At 40.6% G+C, this 15,163-nt stretch overlaps 1 protein-coding gene across 4 annotated transcripts in view; it reads left to right on the forward strand.

The window, feature by feature from the left end:
* Positions 1-15,163, forward strand: part of CACNA2D1 (calcium voltage-gated channel auxiliary subunit alpha2delta 1) — a 901,795-nt gene that overhangs the window by 570,874 nt on the left and 315,758 nt on the right. For all 4 annotated transcript variants that reach the window (XM_088468929.1, XM_088468931.1, XM_088468930.1 and 1 more), the window contains exon 7: positions 845-976. In XM_088468929.1, coding sequence (XP_088325055.1) covers positions 845-976 — 132 coding nt within the window. The remainder of the gene's footprint in view (positions 1-844; positions 977-15,163) is intronic.

Consider the following 15,163-nt stretch of genomic DNA (forward strand, 5'->3'; position numbering starts at 1 on the left):
AGGTCAGGGCAAGCAGTGGTCATAGCAGAGTCAATATTCAAAGCAACTGTCCAGGCAACGTTCAATGCACGCAGAGATTAAGGGTAGTCAGAACCCAAGAAACAGCGTCAAGACCACAAATCCAAATAGATTTTATAAAGAAGCTGAAGACTAGACTACATCTTGGCTGTAAATATACCCAGCTATGAGTTTGGGCTACCCATGCTTATAGAGAACAGCACTCCTATCAAAAATAAAGGATTATGTAAATACAATAAAAATCATTTTATATAGTCCTGTATGCTATATATCAAAATAAAATATTATATTATATATCTTATTGTAAAACAACCAAACACACATTTCAAAATTCATGAAGCTAATATCTCAAACTTTTATGTAACTATCCATTTCTAGGTAACTGACCACAAAACAATAATCCGTTCATGCTGCTGAATACAAATTTCATCATACCTCCGATTCACTGTTTAACTGACCCAGCACATGAATATTCATAGTCACATAACTGATCTTTGTGAGAGTGATCACATCCATAAACATGAAAATCTTGTTACTTTACACTAATGAGTACTGTGTTGTGAAGCTATTCCCCAATCAGCTTTAAAGGCTAATAATACCCCCATTCCATAGTGTCCTCATTCTTGTCTTTTTCTCATATTAGTTTTTCAGAATAACCTTTTGCTGCTCTAATGACCATCCTAAAGAACCTTGACAAAGCCTTATACTGTGATCACACATATAACTCATTGTTACTGTAATTATCATGTCTCAGAATGAATGCCACTGATAATTATGAAGAGGATTTTTTTTATATTTTTGCATAATGTTTAACTTTTCTTTTCAGCTACCATAGTATTGAATGAACTGAACTGGACGGCTGCGTTAGATGAAGTGTTTAAGAAAAATTCAAATGAAGATAAAACCCTTCTGTGGCAAGTGTTTGGAAGTGCAACTGGACTGGCCAGGTACTACCCAGGTAAATAAAGTCAAAGTTTAAAAAAAAAAAACTGCTGTGAAATGTGTGACATTGTCATTGCTATATCCAGGATGTTTGCAGTACCTGCCTCCAAACTAATTGTAAATTGAGGGGTAATGAATTGGGGTGAGGGTGGGGGGTGAATGTTATACCTCACTGTTTAGTATGATGCTCACATAAGTATAATTTACAACAACATGCATGCCTTCTATATTCAAGTGTGACTAAATTACCTTGGCTCAAGTAGCATTTAAAAAGTGTGAGTCATTTCTATATAATACACTTATTTATATAGCAGTGCAATGACTGGGTGGTATTACTGTACTTTTGTAATACTTCATCAGTAGACCCTTTAAATAGTACATACCATATGTCATATAAATATATACAAGCACAGTACTGTATGTAGATTGACATCACGTTCAGAAAGTAAATTATTAATCGAGATGAAAGAAGAGCAGTATGTGTATGTGATGTAGATATCAGCAGACGTTACAGTTGTACTGTACAATGGTTTCTTTCTAACTTGCTATATTTTTATGTGTAAGCTTTGTTCAGTTCTCCAGGGATAGTAAACAAACACACCAACATTTTAGCTAGAAAAAAATCAATAATAAAAGCTTTGCCATTCTAAAAGCAACTAGATTTTTTCAGTAGTGACTATCTTTTTCTCATGTAAAACAGCACTCAGTACCAATCCTCTGTGTGAAATATAAAAGAATCCTAATAATGTAAGAAAGAGCTCATTTTTGCCCTACTTATGAATCTCCTGAGTATTTCTTGTTATTCATTTTATTTAATATTTGAGCCATAGAAAGCACCGAGTTAACTGAAACATACATGTAAAAAAAACAGTGTGGAACATTTTGACACCAATTTTATCTAAGGAACAGCAAACCAAAGGCAACTAAATAACTGGACCCCTTTCAATTTGCTATTTTCTGAATGTTGTTTCCAAAAATTTTTCATATAATGTTATATAAGAGGTGTTCCCTATGACTCCTAACCCTTTTTAGTAACCTGTTACCTGTTATGACTGAGTTGAATCTAGTTAACCCCTACTGAATAAGTTTTAAATGGTTTAAGTTGTAATCATTTCTTTATTCCAGTTAAAACATACATAGATGATTCTAAATGTGATTTTATTAGAACACCTGTGTCATAGCAAAACAATTAATAAATTAGTAGTATTTGAGAGGCACTGACACTACATTGGCTTTTGCAATATCATTCCTACCACCAAAGTGATATGTTTGTGCTGACAATCCAGTAAGGGATGTACTATTAATGTACCATTTAGAAGGGGTTCTACATGAAACTTTTGCCAAAGTTAAAATTCTCAGTGGGCTATCCTTTGGCAAAAGCAGGGTCTACAATGCAAAAGAGAGCAAGTCCCTAAATAACCACATGGGGGGATGCCCAAATTAAGACCAGGAGTGGTTATTTAAATGTATTTTAAACTCAAGTTTCTTTATACAACCATCACACCCGTAGAGGCATTTACATTACATCACCTTACCTCAATATAGGCACCCAGTGGGGCTGTGTAGGGCCTCGGTCACTGCTATGGTAAGTGTGAAGGCTATATCAGCACAATGAAGAATGGAATGTCCAGAACACCCTATCCGCTGTGCTCCGTACTGGCCAGACCCTATGCCCACCACGATACCTCAAGCACTCTATTGATGGATACATTTCTACTCACTCTAAACTGAAACTGCACTTACAAAGGTCACAAATTACCTCCTCACCTCCAAATACATAATAAGTAATTTCTCCCTACTCATACTAATGAAGCTATCTGTTGCCTTTGATACTGAGGACCACCTTCTCCTCTTTTTCAGAACTAAAATATTTTTTATTATTTTCTTAATTTAGTTAATTAGAAACTTTTATATACATGTACTATTATTTGTTTAAAATTTTTTACGCATATTATATTAACTATAAAAATATAATGTATATTATACTGAAATTATATTACCCCACTTTATGAAAGGGTCCCTTTCCCTTCAGGATTAAAATTTAATTTGACCTACTGAAGGTGCATGTTTGCATATGTAGGAAGTGATTGCAGTTTTATTTTTATTTTTTTAGAGATAAAATATAAATGTTTTTTGCATTTAGTTAACTGTAAACTTTTTTCATGTACATGTACATTTAATTATTTAAAATTAATAATATTCTAGATTTTTATACTGTATATATTATATTAAGTATAAAAATAGAATCTATATTTTACTGATATTTTATTATACCTGATAAAAGCACTGCAATGTTAAAAATCAAAACACTGCATCTGATATGTTGCAGATAATAAAGATATCAGGACACGCTATATTTTAAAAATATGTATAAAAAAACATGTTTCATAATATAGAATAAAAGTCATATACAGATAATAACCACACTATTCAAATGCACATACTTATTATACAAATGCATGCAAACTTTAAGAATATATCTACAGTATATCATATGTAAAACACACATGCTGCAGATAAAAAATGATCTTATGATTAGAGTTGCCACTGTAACGAATTCAGAAAAACTATAATCAAACAGTGGAACTTCACAAAAAAAAAAAAAAATATACAGTAAATGTTATTTGTATAGGGTGTCCCTCACAGTATATAAAAGGAACTAATGAGTCCCAGTAGCACTGTAGCCAGTAGTAATAAATGGTAATAAATCAGTTTGATCCTGGACACAACAGAGTGCATGTTTAGTTAACAGAATGTCCTCTAGCTGAATGACACATTCAGAGGTGTAGCTTGTTGCCATGGGGCCTGAAGCACGTGTGTGCTATGACGCCCCCCAGGAAGGGGGCATGTCTAGCATGTGGGGGAAAATTAAAAGGACATAAAAATAAACATTTGGGGCAGTTTCAAACTGGAGGGCTAGATACATTCCAACCCTCTAAAAGAATTCCACTAATAAGAAAACAAACACATTGGCCCTCACAGGAAAAACTAAAACACATTGTCCCCCACAGGAAAGAAAAAACAAACACATTGGCCCCTAACAGGAAAAATAACGCATTAGCCCCCACAGGAAAAAATAAAACACATTGGTCCTCCACTGAAGTCTGACTTGTCAGGTGGTGCAGGGTGATTGGGCCGACCGCAAATGCTTTGCAGGCCGCATCTGGCCCGCAAGCCAATGTTATAGAGGCAACTATAATGTCAATTGTCTAAGCCAGTGGTTCCCAAACTTTATTGAACCACTGCGACCCTAGAGTATCAGCATTGTTTTCATGGCACCCCTAAGCGAAAAGTTTGTTATTGAGAAATTCAGAAATGTAGTAAAGTGAAGTAAATTGTGCTGACCTGTCATCCTTAGGTTCAGTTATGTGATGGGGACAGGTTTGTGCTTCCGTTCAGGGGCGGATTGGGATGAAAAAGCAGCCCGGAAAATTTCTGGAAGCAGCCCTTAAGGGGGCGGGTCTGTTTGTGGGGTTTGGCCTTGGACGGGGTGGTATAATCCCTCCTCATAGGGATGATTCTGAGTTGGAGGCAGTTGCAGCCTTCTTTGCATCTTTTGCAATAGTTGCGTCTGTGAATTTATGCTAATGCAGCTATAAAACTGGCATATCAGGGGCAAACAAGCCTGTGAGTAGAAAGCACTGTGGCTCTGTTCTCAAGAAAGGAACCAGCTTCCAATATCCTCTGGACGTGCTGTCTACTAACAGGCTTTAGACATGGCACCAGATGTGACTGTCCATATTAGACATGGCACCAGATGTGACTGTCCATATTAGACATGGCACCAGATGTGACTGTCCATATTAGACATGGCACCAGATGTGACTGTCCATATTAGACATGGCACCAGATGTGACTGTCCATATTAAACATGGCACCAGATGTGACTGTCCATAATAGACATGGCACAAAATGAAGAAACGAGTGGATGAAAGTTACGTTATGTTTAGAAGAAACTGAAACATTTACAATTTAAGATACATTATTAGAACTTGATACTTGGACATAGCACTTTTATCAACATAATATATCAGTAAAAAGGTTACCAACATTTAAAATGACATTGGACCTGATTCAGCAAGGATTGCAATTGCACGCAGGCTATAGATATATGATGTATGCACGCAGGCAGCTTTGCAATTGCGATCCTTGCTGTTATGCAAATGCAGCAGGTGTATGACATCCTCTGCTGCATTTGTGATCCCAGAGGTCACATGCTGGCATCACCATCGAGACTATCGGTGGTCTATGGTCATGATGGTGGATGGCGCCGGGCTTCCGGCCAGCTGAGTAAGCCTCAGAATATTTAGACTGGCCGGCTTGCGGGCCCAGGACACTGCATTGATCAATGCATATCCTGGGCTTGCCACTCCCAAAAATGGGCGGATACAACCCCGTTTCCAGGAGTGCCGGCCGACCCTGCCCCCGCACCGCCCCATAAAGCCTCTGCCTGTCAATCAGGCAAAGGCATTCAAGGGTCTGCGTGCTACTACGCAGGAGCCACACTTGCAGAATGGGTCCTGCGCACACGCAGTTTTCCCGATATTCGGGAATCTGCGATCAGCAGTACACTTGCGTGCTCTGCTGAATCAGGCCCATTGTTCTCAGCCTTGTAACTATCATGTTTATCAATGTACTGTACTGTATTGTGTTCATGTCAATTAAAAAGTATTTATAAAACAAAAACATTGTTACTATGACCCATAAGTCATAACACTAATAACATCCATTAAAAAAATTTAAAAAATATTTTTTCAGAAAATTGTTACAGTACATAACACCTTCATCCACTCGTCTCTTCAAATATCAGTTTTGTGCATTGGCACCAGGTATGGTTTGTTACATTATGCTAGGGGCCTATTCATCAACACTAAAATAACGGTTTTAAGGACATTTTCCTTAATTACCGTTTTTTTAGTATTCATTAACACACTTAACACAGGAGATATCACTGATAATGACAGCTTTTCGGAATAGATAGTTATGGAGAGGAGGAATGATAAATTCCTCCTGTAATTATGTAGAACTCCATGTGCAATCTAAACCTAATTACCTCCATCGATTTTTTTAGTAATGATGAATAGGCCCCTAAGTGTGGTTTATATTTGTAGACTGGGCACAAGATATGGATTAGCAGAGCCGTAACTAGACTTTTTGGTGCCCTGTGCCAGAGAGAGAATTGGCGCCCCCTCATTTTTCAAAGGGACATAATGCACCCAAAAAGGGCCATGGTTTCATGGGGAAGGGCTAGGGAAGAGATAGGGGAGGGCAGGAGATGCAGGGGATGAAATAAGAGGAAGCTACAAGTGAGAATGATAATAAACAGAAATTTTACAGGCTCAAACAGCACCCCCTGACCTGTGGTGCCCTATGCGATGGCACCGGCCGCACTACCCTAGCTACGGCCCTGTGGATTAGCATGCTATGGATATGGATATGGAACAGCATATATTGGCTGCTCATTTTTGGAGCAGACTCTGAGACAATAGAGACTCTAGACTCTAGGGTCTACCCTGTTAGTTGTTTACTGAATGTCACAGAGTCCAGGAGCTGTACAATTGGAGATTTGTGCAAAAAAGTTTGAATAATGTAGTGCACCATTTGCTGGTGCACTGGCTATGTGATATGACATTGCAGCATGTTTCATTGCACTAAGCTGCTGGTCCAGCTTGTTTTCTGTCCAGACATCATTTTGTCTAAAACTGACCTCTTGTGCAACCTTTATATTGTCTTCCTTATAGTCACATGAATTGGAATCCTTGCTATTACCAGCTCTAATAAGTCAACTGATTAAAAACTAATAGTTGATTGGTTGTTATGGGTTACAGCAAACCTATGCACTTGTGATGCACCATATGATTAAATAGCTCCCACAGTGAATACATTATATAAAACATGTGATTCACCGAAATGCTTTTTCTTTTTTTATGCTAGCAGTCTCTATGGCTTACCCAAAAATGCTGCTCTATGCATATCACTCCCTGTAATATAATTAAATAAGCATCTCCTGATTCTGATATGTTACTATAAATGAATCCAATATTACATTACTACCAATTTATGCTATCCGTGTCTTCCTAACTAGAGGAGCTTTCACACCATTAAGAACAAGTGTCTGGAGGGATTACAATTAGCAAAGCAGAATGTGTCTTTGGCTTTAGGGTAAAATAGGTGCAGAGCGGTCATTCCAACTATTAATATTACGAGAACTCATTCTTAATTATAGTTGGGATAGTTATATTAACTATTAATCAATACTGCATTCAGCACATTATTTTTCTCCATTAGTGATTAAGGCTGAAACACTAATTTGTCTTTCTAAAGCATCTGCACAGCATTCACTGCTAATATCCTTCACTCCCCCTTACATATAACCTACAGCTCAGCATTACAGCAAAAGTATTTACACAGACATTTTTATGGGCACTTCTAATTTCATTTTTGATTTGTCCTTTCAGATTTAAGGCCCTCATTCAGAGCCGCTCGCTAGCGGCCGTACGCTCGTTCCGAGTGATGTTCGCACATCTGCGCATGCGTACGGTTTTTAGTACGCATGCGCGAACCAGTCAGTGCGGCCGAAAATCGTTTGTACGCTATATAGCGAGTGCCTGCTATTTTCAGTGACAGAATGAGGCGTATGTGGGTGGTAACAGGGGAAGGTGTTTGAAAAAAGGGGAGTGGAGATCCGAACGCAGGCGTGCTTAAAGGTCAAAACGGGCGTTTTAAGGGAGTGCATAATTAATCCAGCAGCGTCATTGACCACGTCACTTGTTTTTTTTTAACTCAGAACTGCTCGCAAAATAGCGGTTGAAAAAACCAACCACAAGAATAGCGAGCAGTTCATACGCTGTACGATGTACTCGATTAATCTAATAAATAGCGGACATCACGTATGGTGCGAGCGGCCAGGGGGCGTTTTTATCAAACGAGCGTATGTTTTGCTCGCTCGTTCAGACTTAGAGGTGTGAACAGACTGCAATTTGCGAACGGATCATTTGAATAGCCACCCCTTGTTTTTGAACGAACGACCGCAAATAGCGAACGGCTCTGAATCAGGCCCTAAGTTCCAAAATTGTGCCCAGTAATAGACATGCAGCTGCTGTGCAACATCATTTTAGTTATGTGGATATTGCTGATTCGGGCAGTGTAAAACAGGGCTGCCATCAGAATTGGTTGGGCCCAGTACAGGTGAAACAGGCAGCCCCCCTCCTCAGTAAACATGGGAAGGGTGTGTCAGTAACACACATGAGGAGAAAGGGCACATGCACACATGGAGAGAAGTGGGAGCAAAAGCAACACATTAGGAGTGTGCAGAGGCACACATGGAAAGGGGGCAGAGGCACACATGGAAAGGGGGCAGAGACACACATGGAAAGGGGTCAGAGGCACACATGGAAAGGGGTCAGAGGCACACATGGAAAGGGGTCAGAGGCACACATGGAAAGGGGTCAGAGGCACACATGGAAAGTGGGCAGAGGCACACATGGAAAGGGGTCAGAGGCACACATGGAAAGGGGGCAGAGGCACACATGGAAAGGGGGCAGAGGCACACATGGAAAGGGGGCAGAGGCACACATGGAAAGGGGGCAGAGGCACACATGGAAAGGGGGCAGAGGCACACATGGAGGGGACAGAGGCACACATGGAAAGGGGGCAGAGGCACACATGGAAAGGGGTCAGAGACACACATGGAAAGGGGTCAGAGGCACACATGGAAAGGGGGCAGAGGCACACATGGAGGGGACAGAGGCACACATGGAAAGGCGGCAGAGGCACACATGGAGGGGGCAAACAATGATAGACTTCTAAGTAATAAAGGACGGAAGTGTGTTGGCGCCCTTTCCACCTGCAGCCTATTCTGTTTATGTAACAGTACCCCTACTGTTTAGAAAGACAATAAATATAAAAGGTAACAAAACATATACAGGCACTATGGATGCTCAAAAATTCACAATAAAAAATCGAAATGGGATATACGTAAATGAGTCCTTTTCTATTCCACAGTGTTATTTAAAAAAAATACAAGAACAATAAAGAAGATATTTTTTGAAATAACATTGTTTTGTTACCTTTTATAATTAATGATAGACTTCTGTATACCATTATAACTATACTGTATGCTGTAATGGGCTAGGCACACCATGTATACCCCTTTTACACCAGAGCTAAAACCAGGGTTGGATTCCTGGGTCGAGTGACCTGGCAATCTAACCCAGGTAATTTGCAGGGTTTAACACTGTAACGACCCATGAAACCCTGCAGGGTAAACGGCGCTTTCCTGGTCACGATGACCCAGATCATGCTGCATGCCTGCCTATTGGCCGGCTTCAGTGGCGCTTGGAAATGACATAATCTCCAAGCATTCACTGCAACTCGGGAATATCTTGGATTGGCACCGTAGTATGTAAGGGTTAAGTTCCGAATCTGATGACGTTATCTCCAAGCGTCCACTTTAACTCCAGAAGTACCGGGTCACTGCAGACCCGGCTCCAGTGTGAACGGCGCCGACTCGGGAATATCCTGGGTCGGCGCCAGGGAAGTTCCGGGTCTGATCCAGATTGGAACCCTGTTCCAACCCCCGTGTCAGACCCAGAATTTAGGTATAAAAGCGGTATTATTTGTATCTCCCACTGTACTGTCCTTCTCTCCAATGCTACCCATTCGCTCAGCAGCCATGGATCACTGACTGCTATAGTTATTTTCTACCACTCAGCTTTATTGAAATCTCACTTTGTGATTTTTTTCCCCATGTATTGTCTGTTTGAATTTATTGTATTCTATATAAATAAAGGATAATAATCTATATAATAATTCTCTAAGGTATGTCCCATGTTTAACATGCATGGGTAGTGGTAGCCAGGGTGAGCGCCAGGCCTCCAACGGCTCCCACTGCTAGGGAGATGGGACAGACCCTAGCAGGAGAGGAGACCCACTGGGTAAGTGTTCAACCACAAGAGGGAGGAGCAGGTCAGAGCTGGGGGTGGGTGGGGGGGAGTGGAGCACTTCAACTTAGTAGGGCAGTTAACAGAGCAGCAGACAGAGAGGGGTGGGACAGAGCATTGGGAGGATCAGTGAGGGGGTGGGGTGGGAGCCGGTTCCCTTTACTAGTAAAAATAATAAGGGAGGAGTGTTGAGGGTGGGGACACATGAGGATGAAAAAGAGGTGATCCAGGCAGAAGCCTCCTAAGAGACGGGGCCTGGAAAATTAACCACTGTTCCCCCACCTAAATCCACTTCTGTCAATGCCACTGATCAGTGTCTGGCAGGGAGGCCTGCAATGCATGATGATCTTGGTGGCAAACTCCTTTTTATTCATATGCAGACTTCTACCTGTGCATAAGAAGAAATTTGCAGGCAGGATCATCAGCATCGGCAGACCCCTGGTGAGTACCTATCTGATGGCAGCCCTGGTGTCAAATGTATGACTTAAGGGAGTGTTATATTCTTAAGGGAGTACAGATATGTCCTCATACACCTATCCTTTTTGCACTATATGATGCAAGGTGTCTGCTGCAACATAGATGCTCTGCCACTGGTAGTATTACCGTACTTCAGTGATCTTAATTCGCTAATAGTGTACTAAATCACTAATAGTGTGCTAAGTAGCTATTAGTGTACTAAGTACTGTGTTTAGGACTACTATTTTTGTGGAATTGGTATAAAGTAGAAGATTTAATATAATGATGCATGGCACAAGTCACAGATTAAGATGCAAGGTTAAGACACAAAATTCTGGAAAAAGTATGTAATCTAGGTAAAAAGGCAAAACAGATGTCTTAATTCAATAATAGTATACTAAGTAGCTAATAGTGTACTCAACATTATACGTAGGATTAGTATAGCATACTGAGATGCATACTTTAATAAATAGTCGCATGACGTAGCTAAGTCCTGAAGTCCATGGCTCACCAAGCAAGGCTATATGGCGTGATTTAATGATAGGTGTATGTGTACACATCTGTATTAGTATTAACCTCTATATAGCACAAAGATATTGTACCTTTTGTAGAAGTATTATTACTATATAATTAAGCCACTTCACATTACAGGTATAGACAACATATGTGTATGTGTGTGTATTTATATATATATATATAATATATTAGGGATGTGCGGGTTCGGTTTTATTCGGTTCTTATCGCCAAATTATTGCAAGCTCGGATTAGTTTGGATTTCTCTTATTGGCTATCCAAAACACGTGACAGCCGGATAGCCAATATGATGCCGTTTTTGAGATCCGCACATATCCAATTAAAACCGAACTGCACATCTCTAATATATATATATATATATATATATATATATATATATATATATATTTCTATAATATATATATATATACTCAACAAGTGCGCGTTTTTTTATTATTCGGTTTTTATTATCGCAAATTCAGATTAGTTCGAATTTCTCTTATCGGCTATCCAAAACACATGACAGTCGGATAGCCAATATGATGCCGTTATTAAAATCCGAACATATCCGAGTAAAACCGAACTGCACATCTCTTATTTATATATAAATATATATCTGTGTGTTGATATATCCGGTGTAATTAGCTTAGTAGAGAGGTCAGTGGTACAGTGAGTAGTTGCATAAAATAGATCCACAGTCAGCGTTTCAGATTTTAATAGAAAATAAATGGTCGTGATGAATGATCAAAAAATAACAAACACCTATTCTGCATTGAGGGCATTAACTCACTTCTTGAACCCTGACTGTCATGGGCAGCTACTCTACAAATATTCAATAATAATTTACAACAGACTCCCAATGTCCAAAAATTACTTATGCAACCAGCTGAAAAAGAAAGGGCCACCTAACCCTCATATGAAAGACACACTCATATACAGCAATTTATCAGCATATGGTGCTCAGGGGGTCATTCAGACCCGCTCGCGAGTGCAGGACGCTCGCAAGCGGGTCGATGTTGCCCCACTGCGCATGCACACGACGGAGGGAGCTGCGTCGTGCACATGCGCGAGACCCGGATAGCGACGGCTCTCCGTCGCTCCGGGTCTCGCACCAAAGGGGGCGTGCTGTCAGACGGAGGCGTTCCCATGGGAACGCCTACCGTCTGAAGCCGCCCCACTGACATCACTAGTGATGTCAGTGGGAGTGATTTTGGCTCTGATAGAGCCAAAATCACTCCAGGGCTTGCGGCAGCGAGACCCTACCGCAGGGTCTCCGTCGCAAGCCCAATTGTCGCGATGGTCTTGACCATTGCAACCATCATCATGGATGCTCGCATAAGCTGTGGGTGGTAACCCACAGCTATGCGAGCGTCCATAAGGCCGCTCCATTTTCAGGTAGAAGGGCCCTGATTCAGAGCGAGCGCTCTGGTCAGAGCGTCCGGCTCTGAATCAGGCCCTCAGTACAGTCCAAGCAAATATCAAAATAACATTTGGATATACTTAAATGTCCTTTAGGAAATGGTCAATGGTTAGTCCTGAGGTTCACAGTTGATTATTCTTGCTTGTCATGTAGTATCAATGCAAGAAAAGTCTACAAATGTAGCACAGGGGCAGATATTCTAAGCTCTGGAAAGTGATAAATTGGAAAGTGATAAACTGCCAACCAATCAACTCCTAACTGTCATTTTTCAAACACAGCCTGTAAGATGACAGTAAAGAGCTGAGTGGTTGGTACTTTATCACTTTCCAATTTATTGCTTTAAAGAGCCTAGTACATCTCCCCCCACAGTTTCTTGTAGTCTCAGTTCTGTCTCTTACAGGTATAAACATGGCCTCCTGGCCTTCACACAAAGTCTTTCTTGTGGTCCTCTCTGTTTGGCTTTCAATTCTGGACACTGGCCACCTGTCCTGACTTCCACAAAGTCACACAAACAGTCCCAGAGATTTGTGGTCCTCTCTGTCTGACTGCAGGTCTGGACATTGGTCACCCACTGACCTGGCTTGGCACACTGGGCTCTTTGGCTGCCTCAGTCCTCCTTGGATTGATTGCACTTGCAGCCTCACTGGACTGCCTCAGTCCTCCCTGGACCTATTTCTACCTTGTGTAGGTGGGTCCCTCCAGCCCCACACAGAATGGCTCACTATTGCCAACTAGCATGACATATATATATATATATATATATATATATATACTGTGTATACTGTATATATAATCGATGCAGAAATAATGGAATATTTTATTCCAACGTTTTGGGACAGATGCCCATCAACATGGTCCCTGATGACGGGCATCTGTCCGAAATGTTGGAATAAAGTATTCCTTTGCATTAAGATGCTTGAGTGCCGCCATTTTTCCATCGACACTCGGTCATAAACAGTGTCACCTACTCAGGATAGTAAACACCAACGTTTTGAAACTCTTTATTGTATTGTCTTCAGGGTACAGCCGATACAGTGAAGAGTATCGAAGCGTTGGACCGAGTGCCGCCATCACTGGAGTATATATTTGGACCTTGCTGTGGGTACCTACGGTGGGCACCGGGCTCAAGTAGATTATCTTTATGGGAGTACCACCCTATTTGGATTATATATATATATATATATATATATATATATATATACAGTCAGGTGCATAAATATTGGGACATTGACAGAATTTTCATATTTTGGCCTCTATTCACTACCACAATGGCTTTGAAATGAAACAAACAAGATGTGTTTTAACTGCAGACTTTCAGATTTAATTTGAGGGGAATTACATCCAAATCAGGTGAACGGTGTAGGAATTACAACGGTTTCTATATGTGCCTCCCACTTTTTAAGGGGCCAAAAGTAATGGGACTATCAACTCAAAAGCTATTTCATGGACAGGTGTGGGCTATTCCCTCGTTATTTCATTATCAATTAAGCAGGTAAAAGGTCTGGAGTTGATTCTAGGTGTGACATTTGCATTTGGAATCAATTGCTGCCGACTCTCAATATGAGATCCAAAGAGTTGTCACTATCAGTGAAGCAAGCCATCATTAGGCTGAAAAATCAAAACAAACCCATCAGAGAGATAGCAAAAACATTAGGTGTGGCTAAATCAACTGTTTGGAACATTCTTAAAAAGAAAGAACGCATCGGAGAGCTCAGCAATACAAAAAGACCCGGAAGACCATGGAAAAAAACTGTGGTGGATGACAGAAGAATTATTTCCCTGGTGAAGAAAAACCCCGTCACAACAGTTTGCCAAATCAAGAACACTCTCCAGGAGGTAGGTGTATATGTGTCAAAGTCAACAATCAAGAGAAGACTTCACAAGAGTGAATATAGAGGGTTCACCACAAGATGTAAACCATTGGTGAGCCACAAAAACAGGAAGACCAGATTAGAGTTTGCGAAACAACATCTAAAAAAGCCATTACAGTTCTGGAACAACATCCTATGGACAGATGAGACAAAGATCAACTTGTACCAGAGTGATGGGAAGAGAAGAGTATGGAGAAGGAAAGGAACTGCTCATGATCCAAAACATACCACCTCATCAGTGAAGCATGGTGGTGGTAGTGTCATGGCGTGGGCATGTATGGCTGCCAATGGAACTGGTTCCCTTGTATTTATTGATGATGTGACTGCTGACAAAAGCAGCAGAATGAATTCTGAAGTGTTTCGGGCAATATTATATGCTCATATTCAGTCAAATGCTTCAGAACTCATTGGACAGCGCTTCACAGTGCAGATGGAAAAATGACCCGAAGCATACTGCAAGAGCAACCAAAGAGTTTTTTAAGGCTAAAAAGTGGAATGTTATGCAATGGCCAAGTCAATCCCCTGACCTGAATCCGATTGAGCATGCATTTCACTTGATGAAGACAAAACTGAAGGGAAAATGCCCCAAGAACAAGCAGGAACTGAAGACATTTGCAGTAGAGACCTGGCAGAGCATCACCACGGATGAAACCCAGCATTTGGTGATGTCTAAGCGTTCCAGACTTCAGGCTGTAATTGCCTGCAAAGGATTTGCAACAAAGTATTAAAAAAGTGAAAGTTAGATTTATGATTGTTTAGTTTGTCCCATTACTTTTGGCCCCTTAAAAAGTGGGAGGCACATATAGAAACCGTTGTAATTCCTACACCGTTCACCTGATTTGGATGTAATTACCCTCCAAATAAATCTGAAAGTCTGCAGTTAAAGCACATCTTGTTTGTTTCATTTCAAAGCCATTGTGGTGGTGAATAGAGGCCAAAATATGAAAATTATGTCAATGTCCCAATATTTATGCACCTGACTGTGTATGTATATATATATA

Source organism: Taudactylus pleione, unplaced genomic scaffold, assembly GCF_031769625.1.
Source record: "Taudactylus pleione unplaced genomic scaffold, aTauple2 ptg000086l, whole genome shotgun sequence".
Classification (NCBI taxonomy): Eukaryota; Metazoa; Chordata; class Amphibia; order Anura; family Myobatrachidae; genus Taudactylus; species Taudactylus pleione.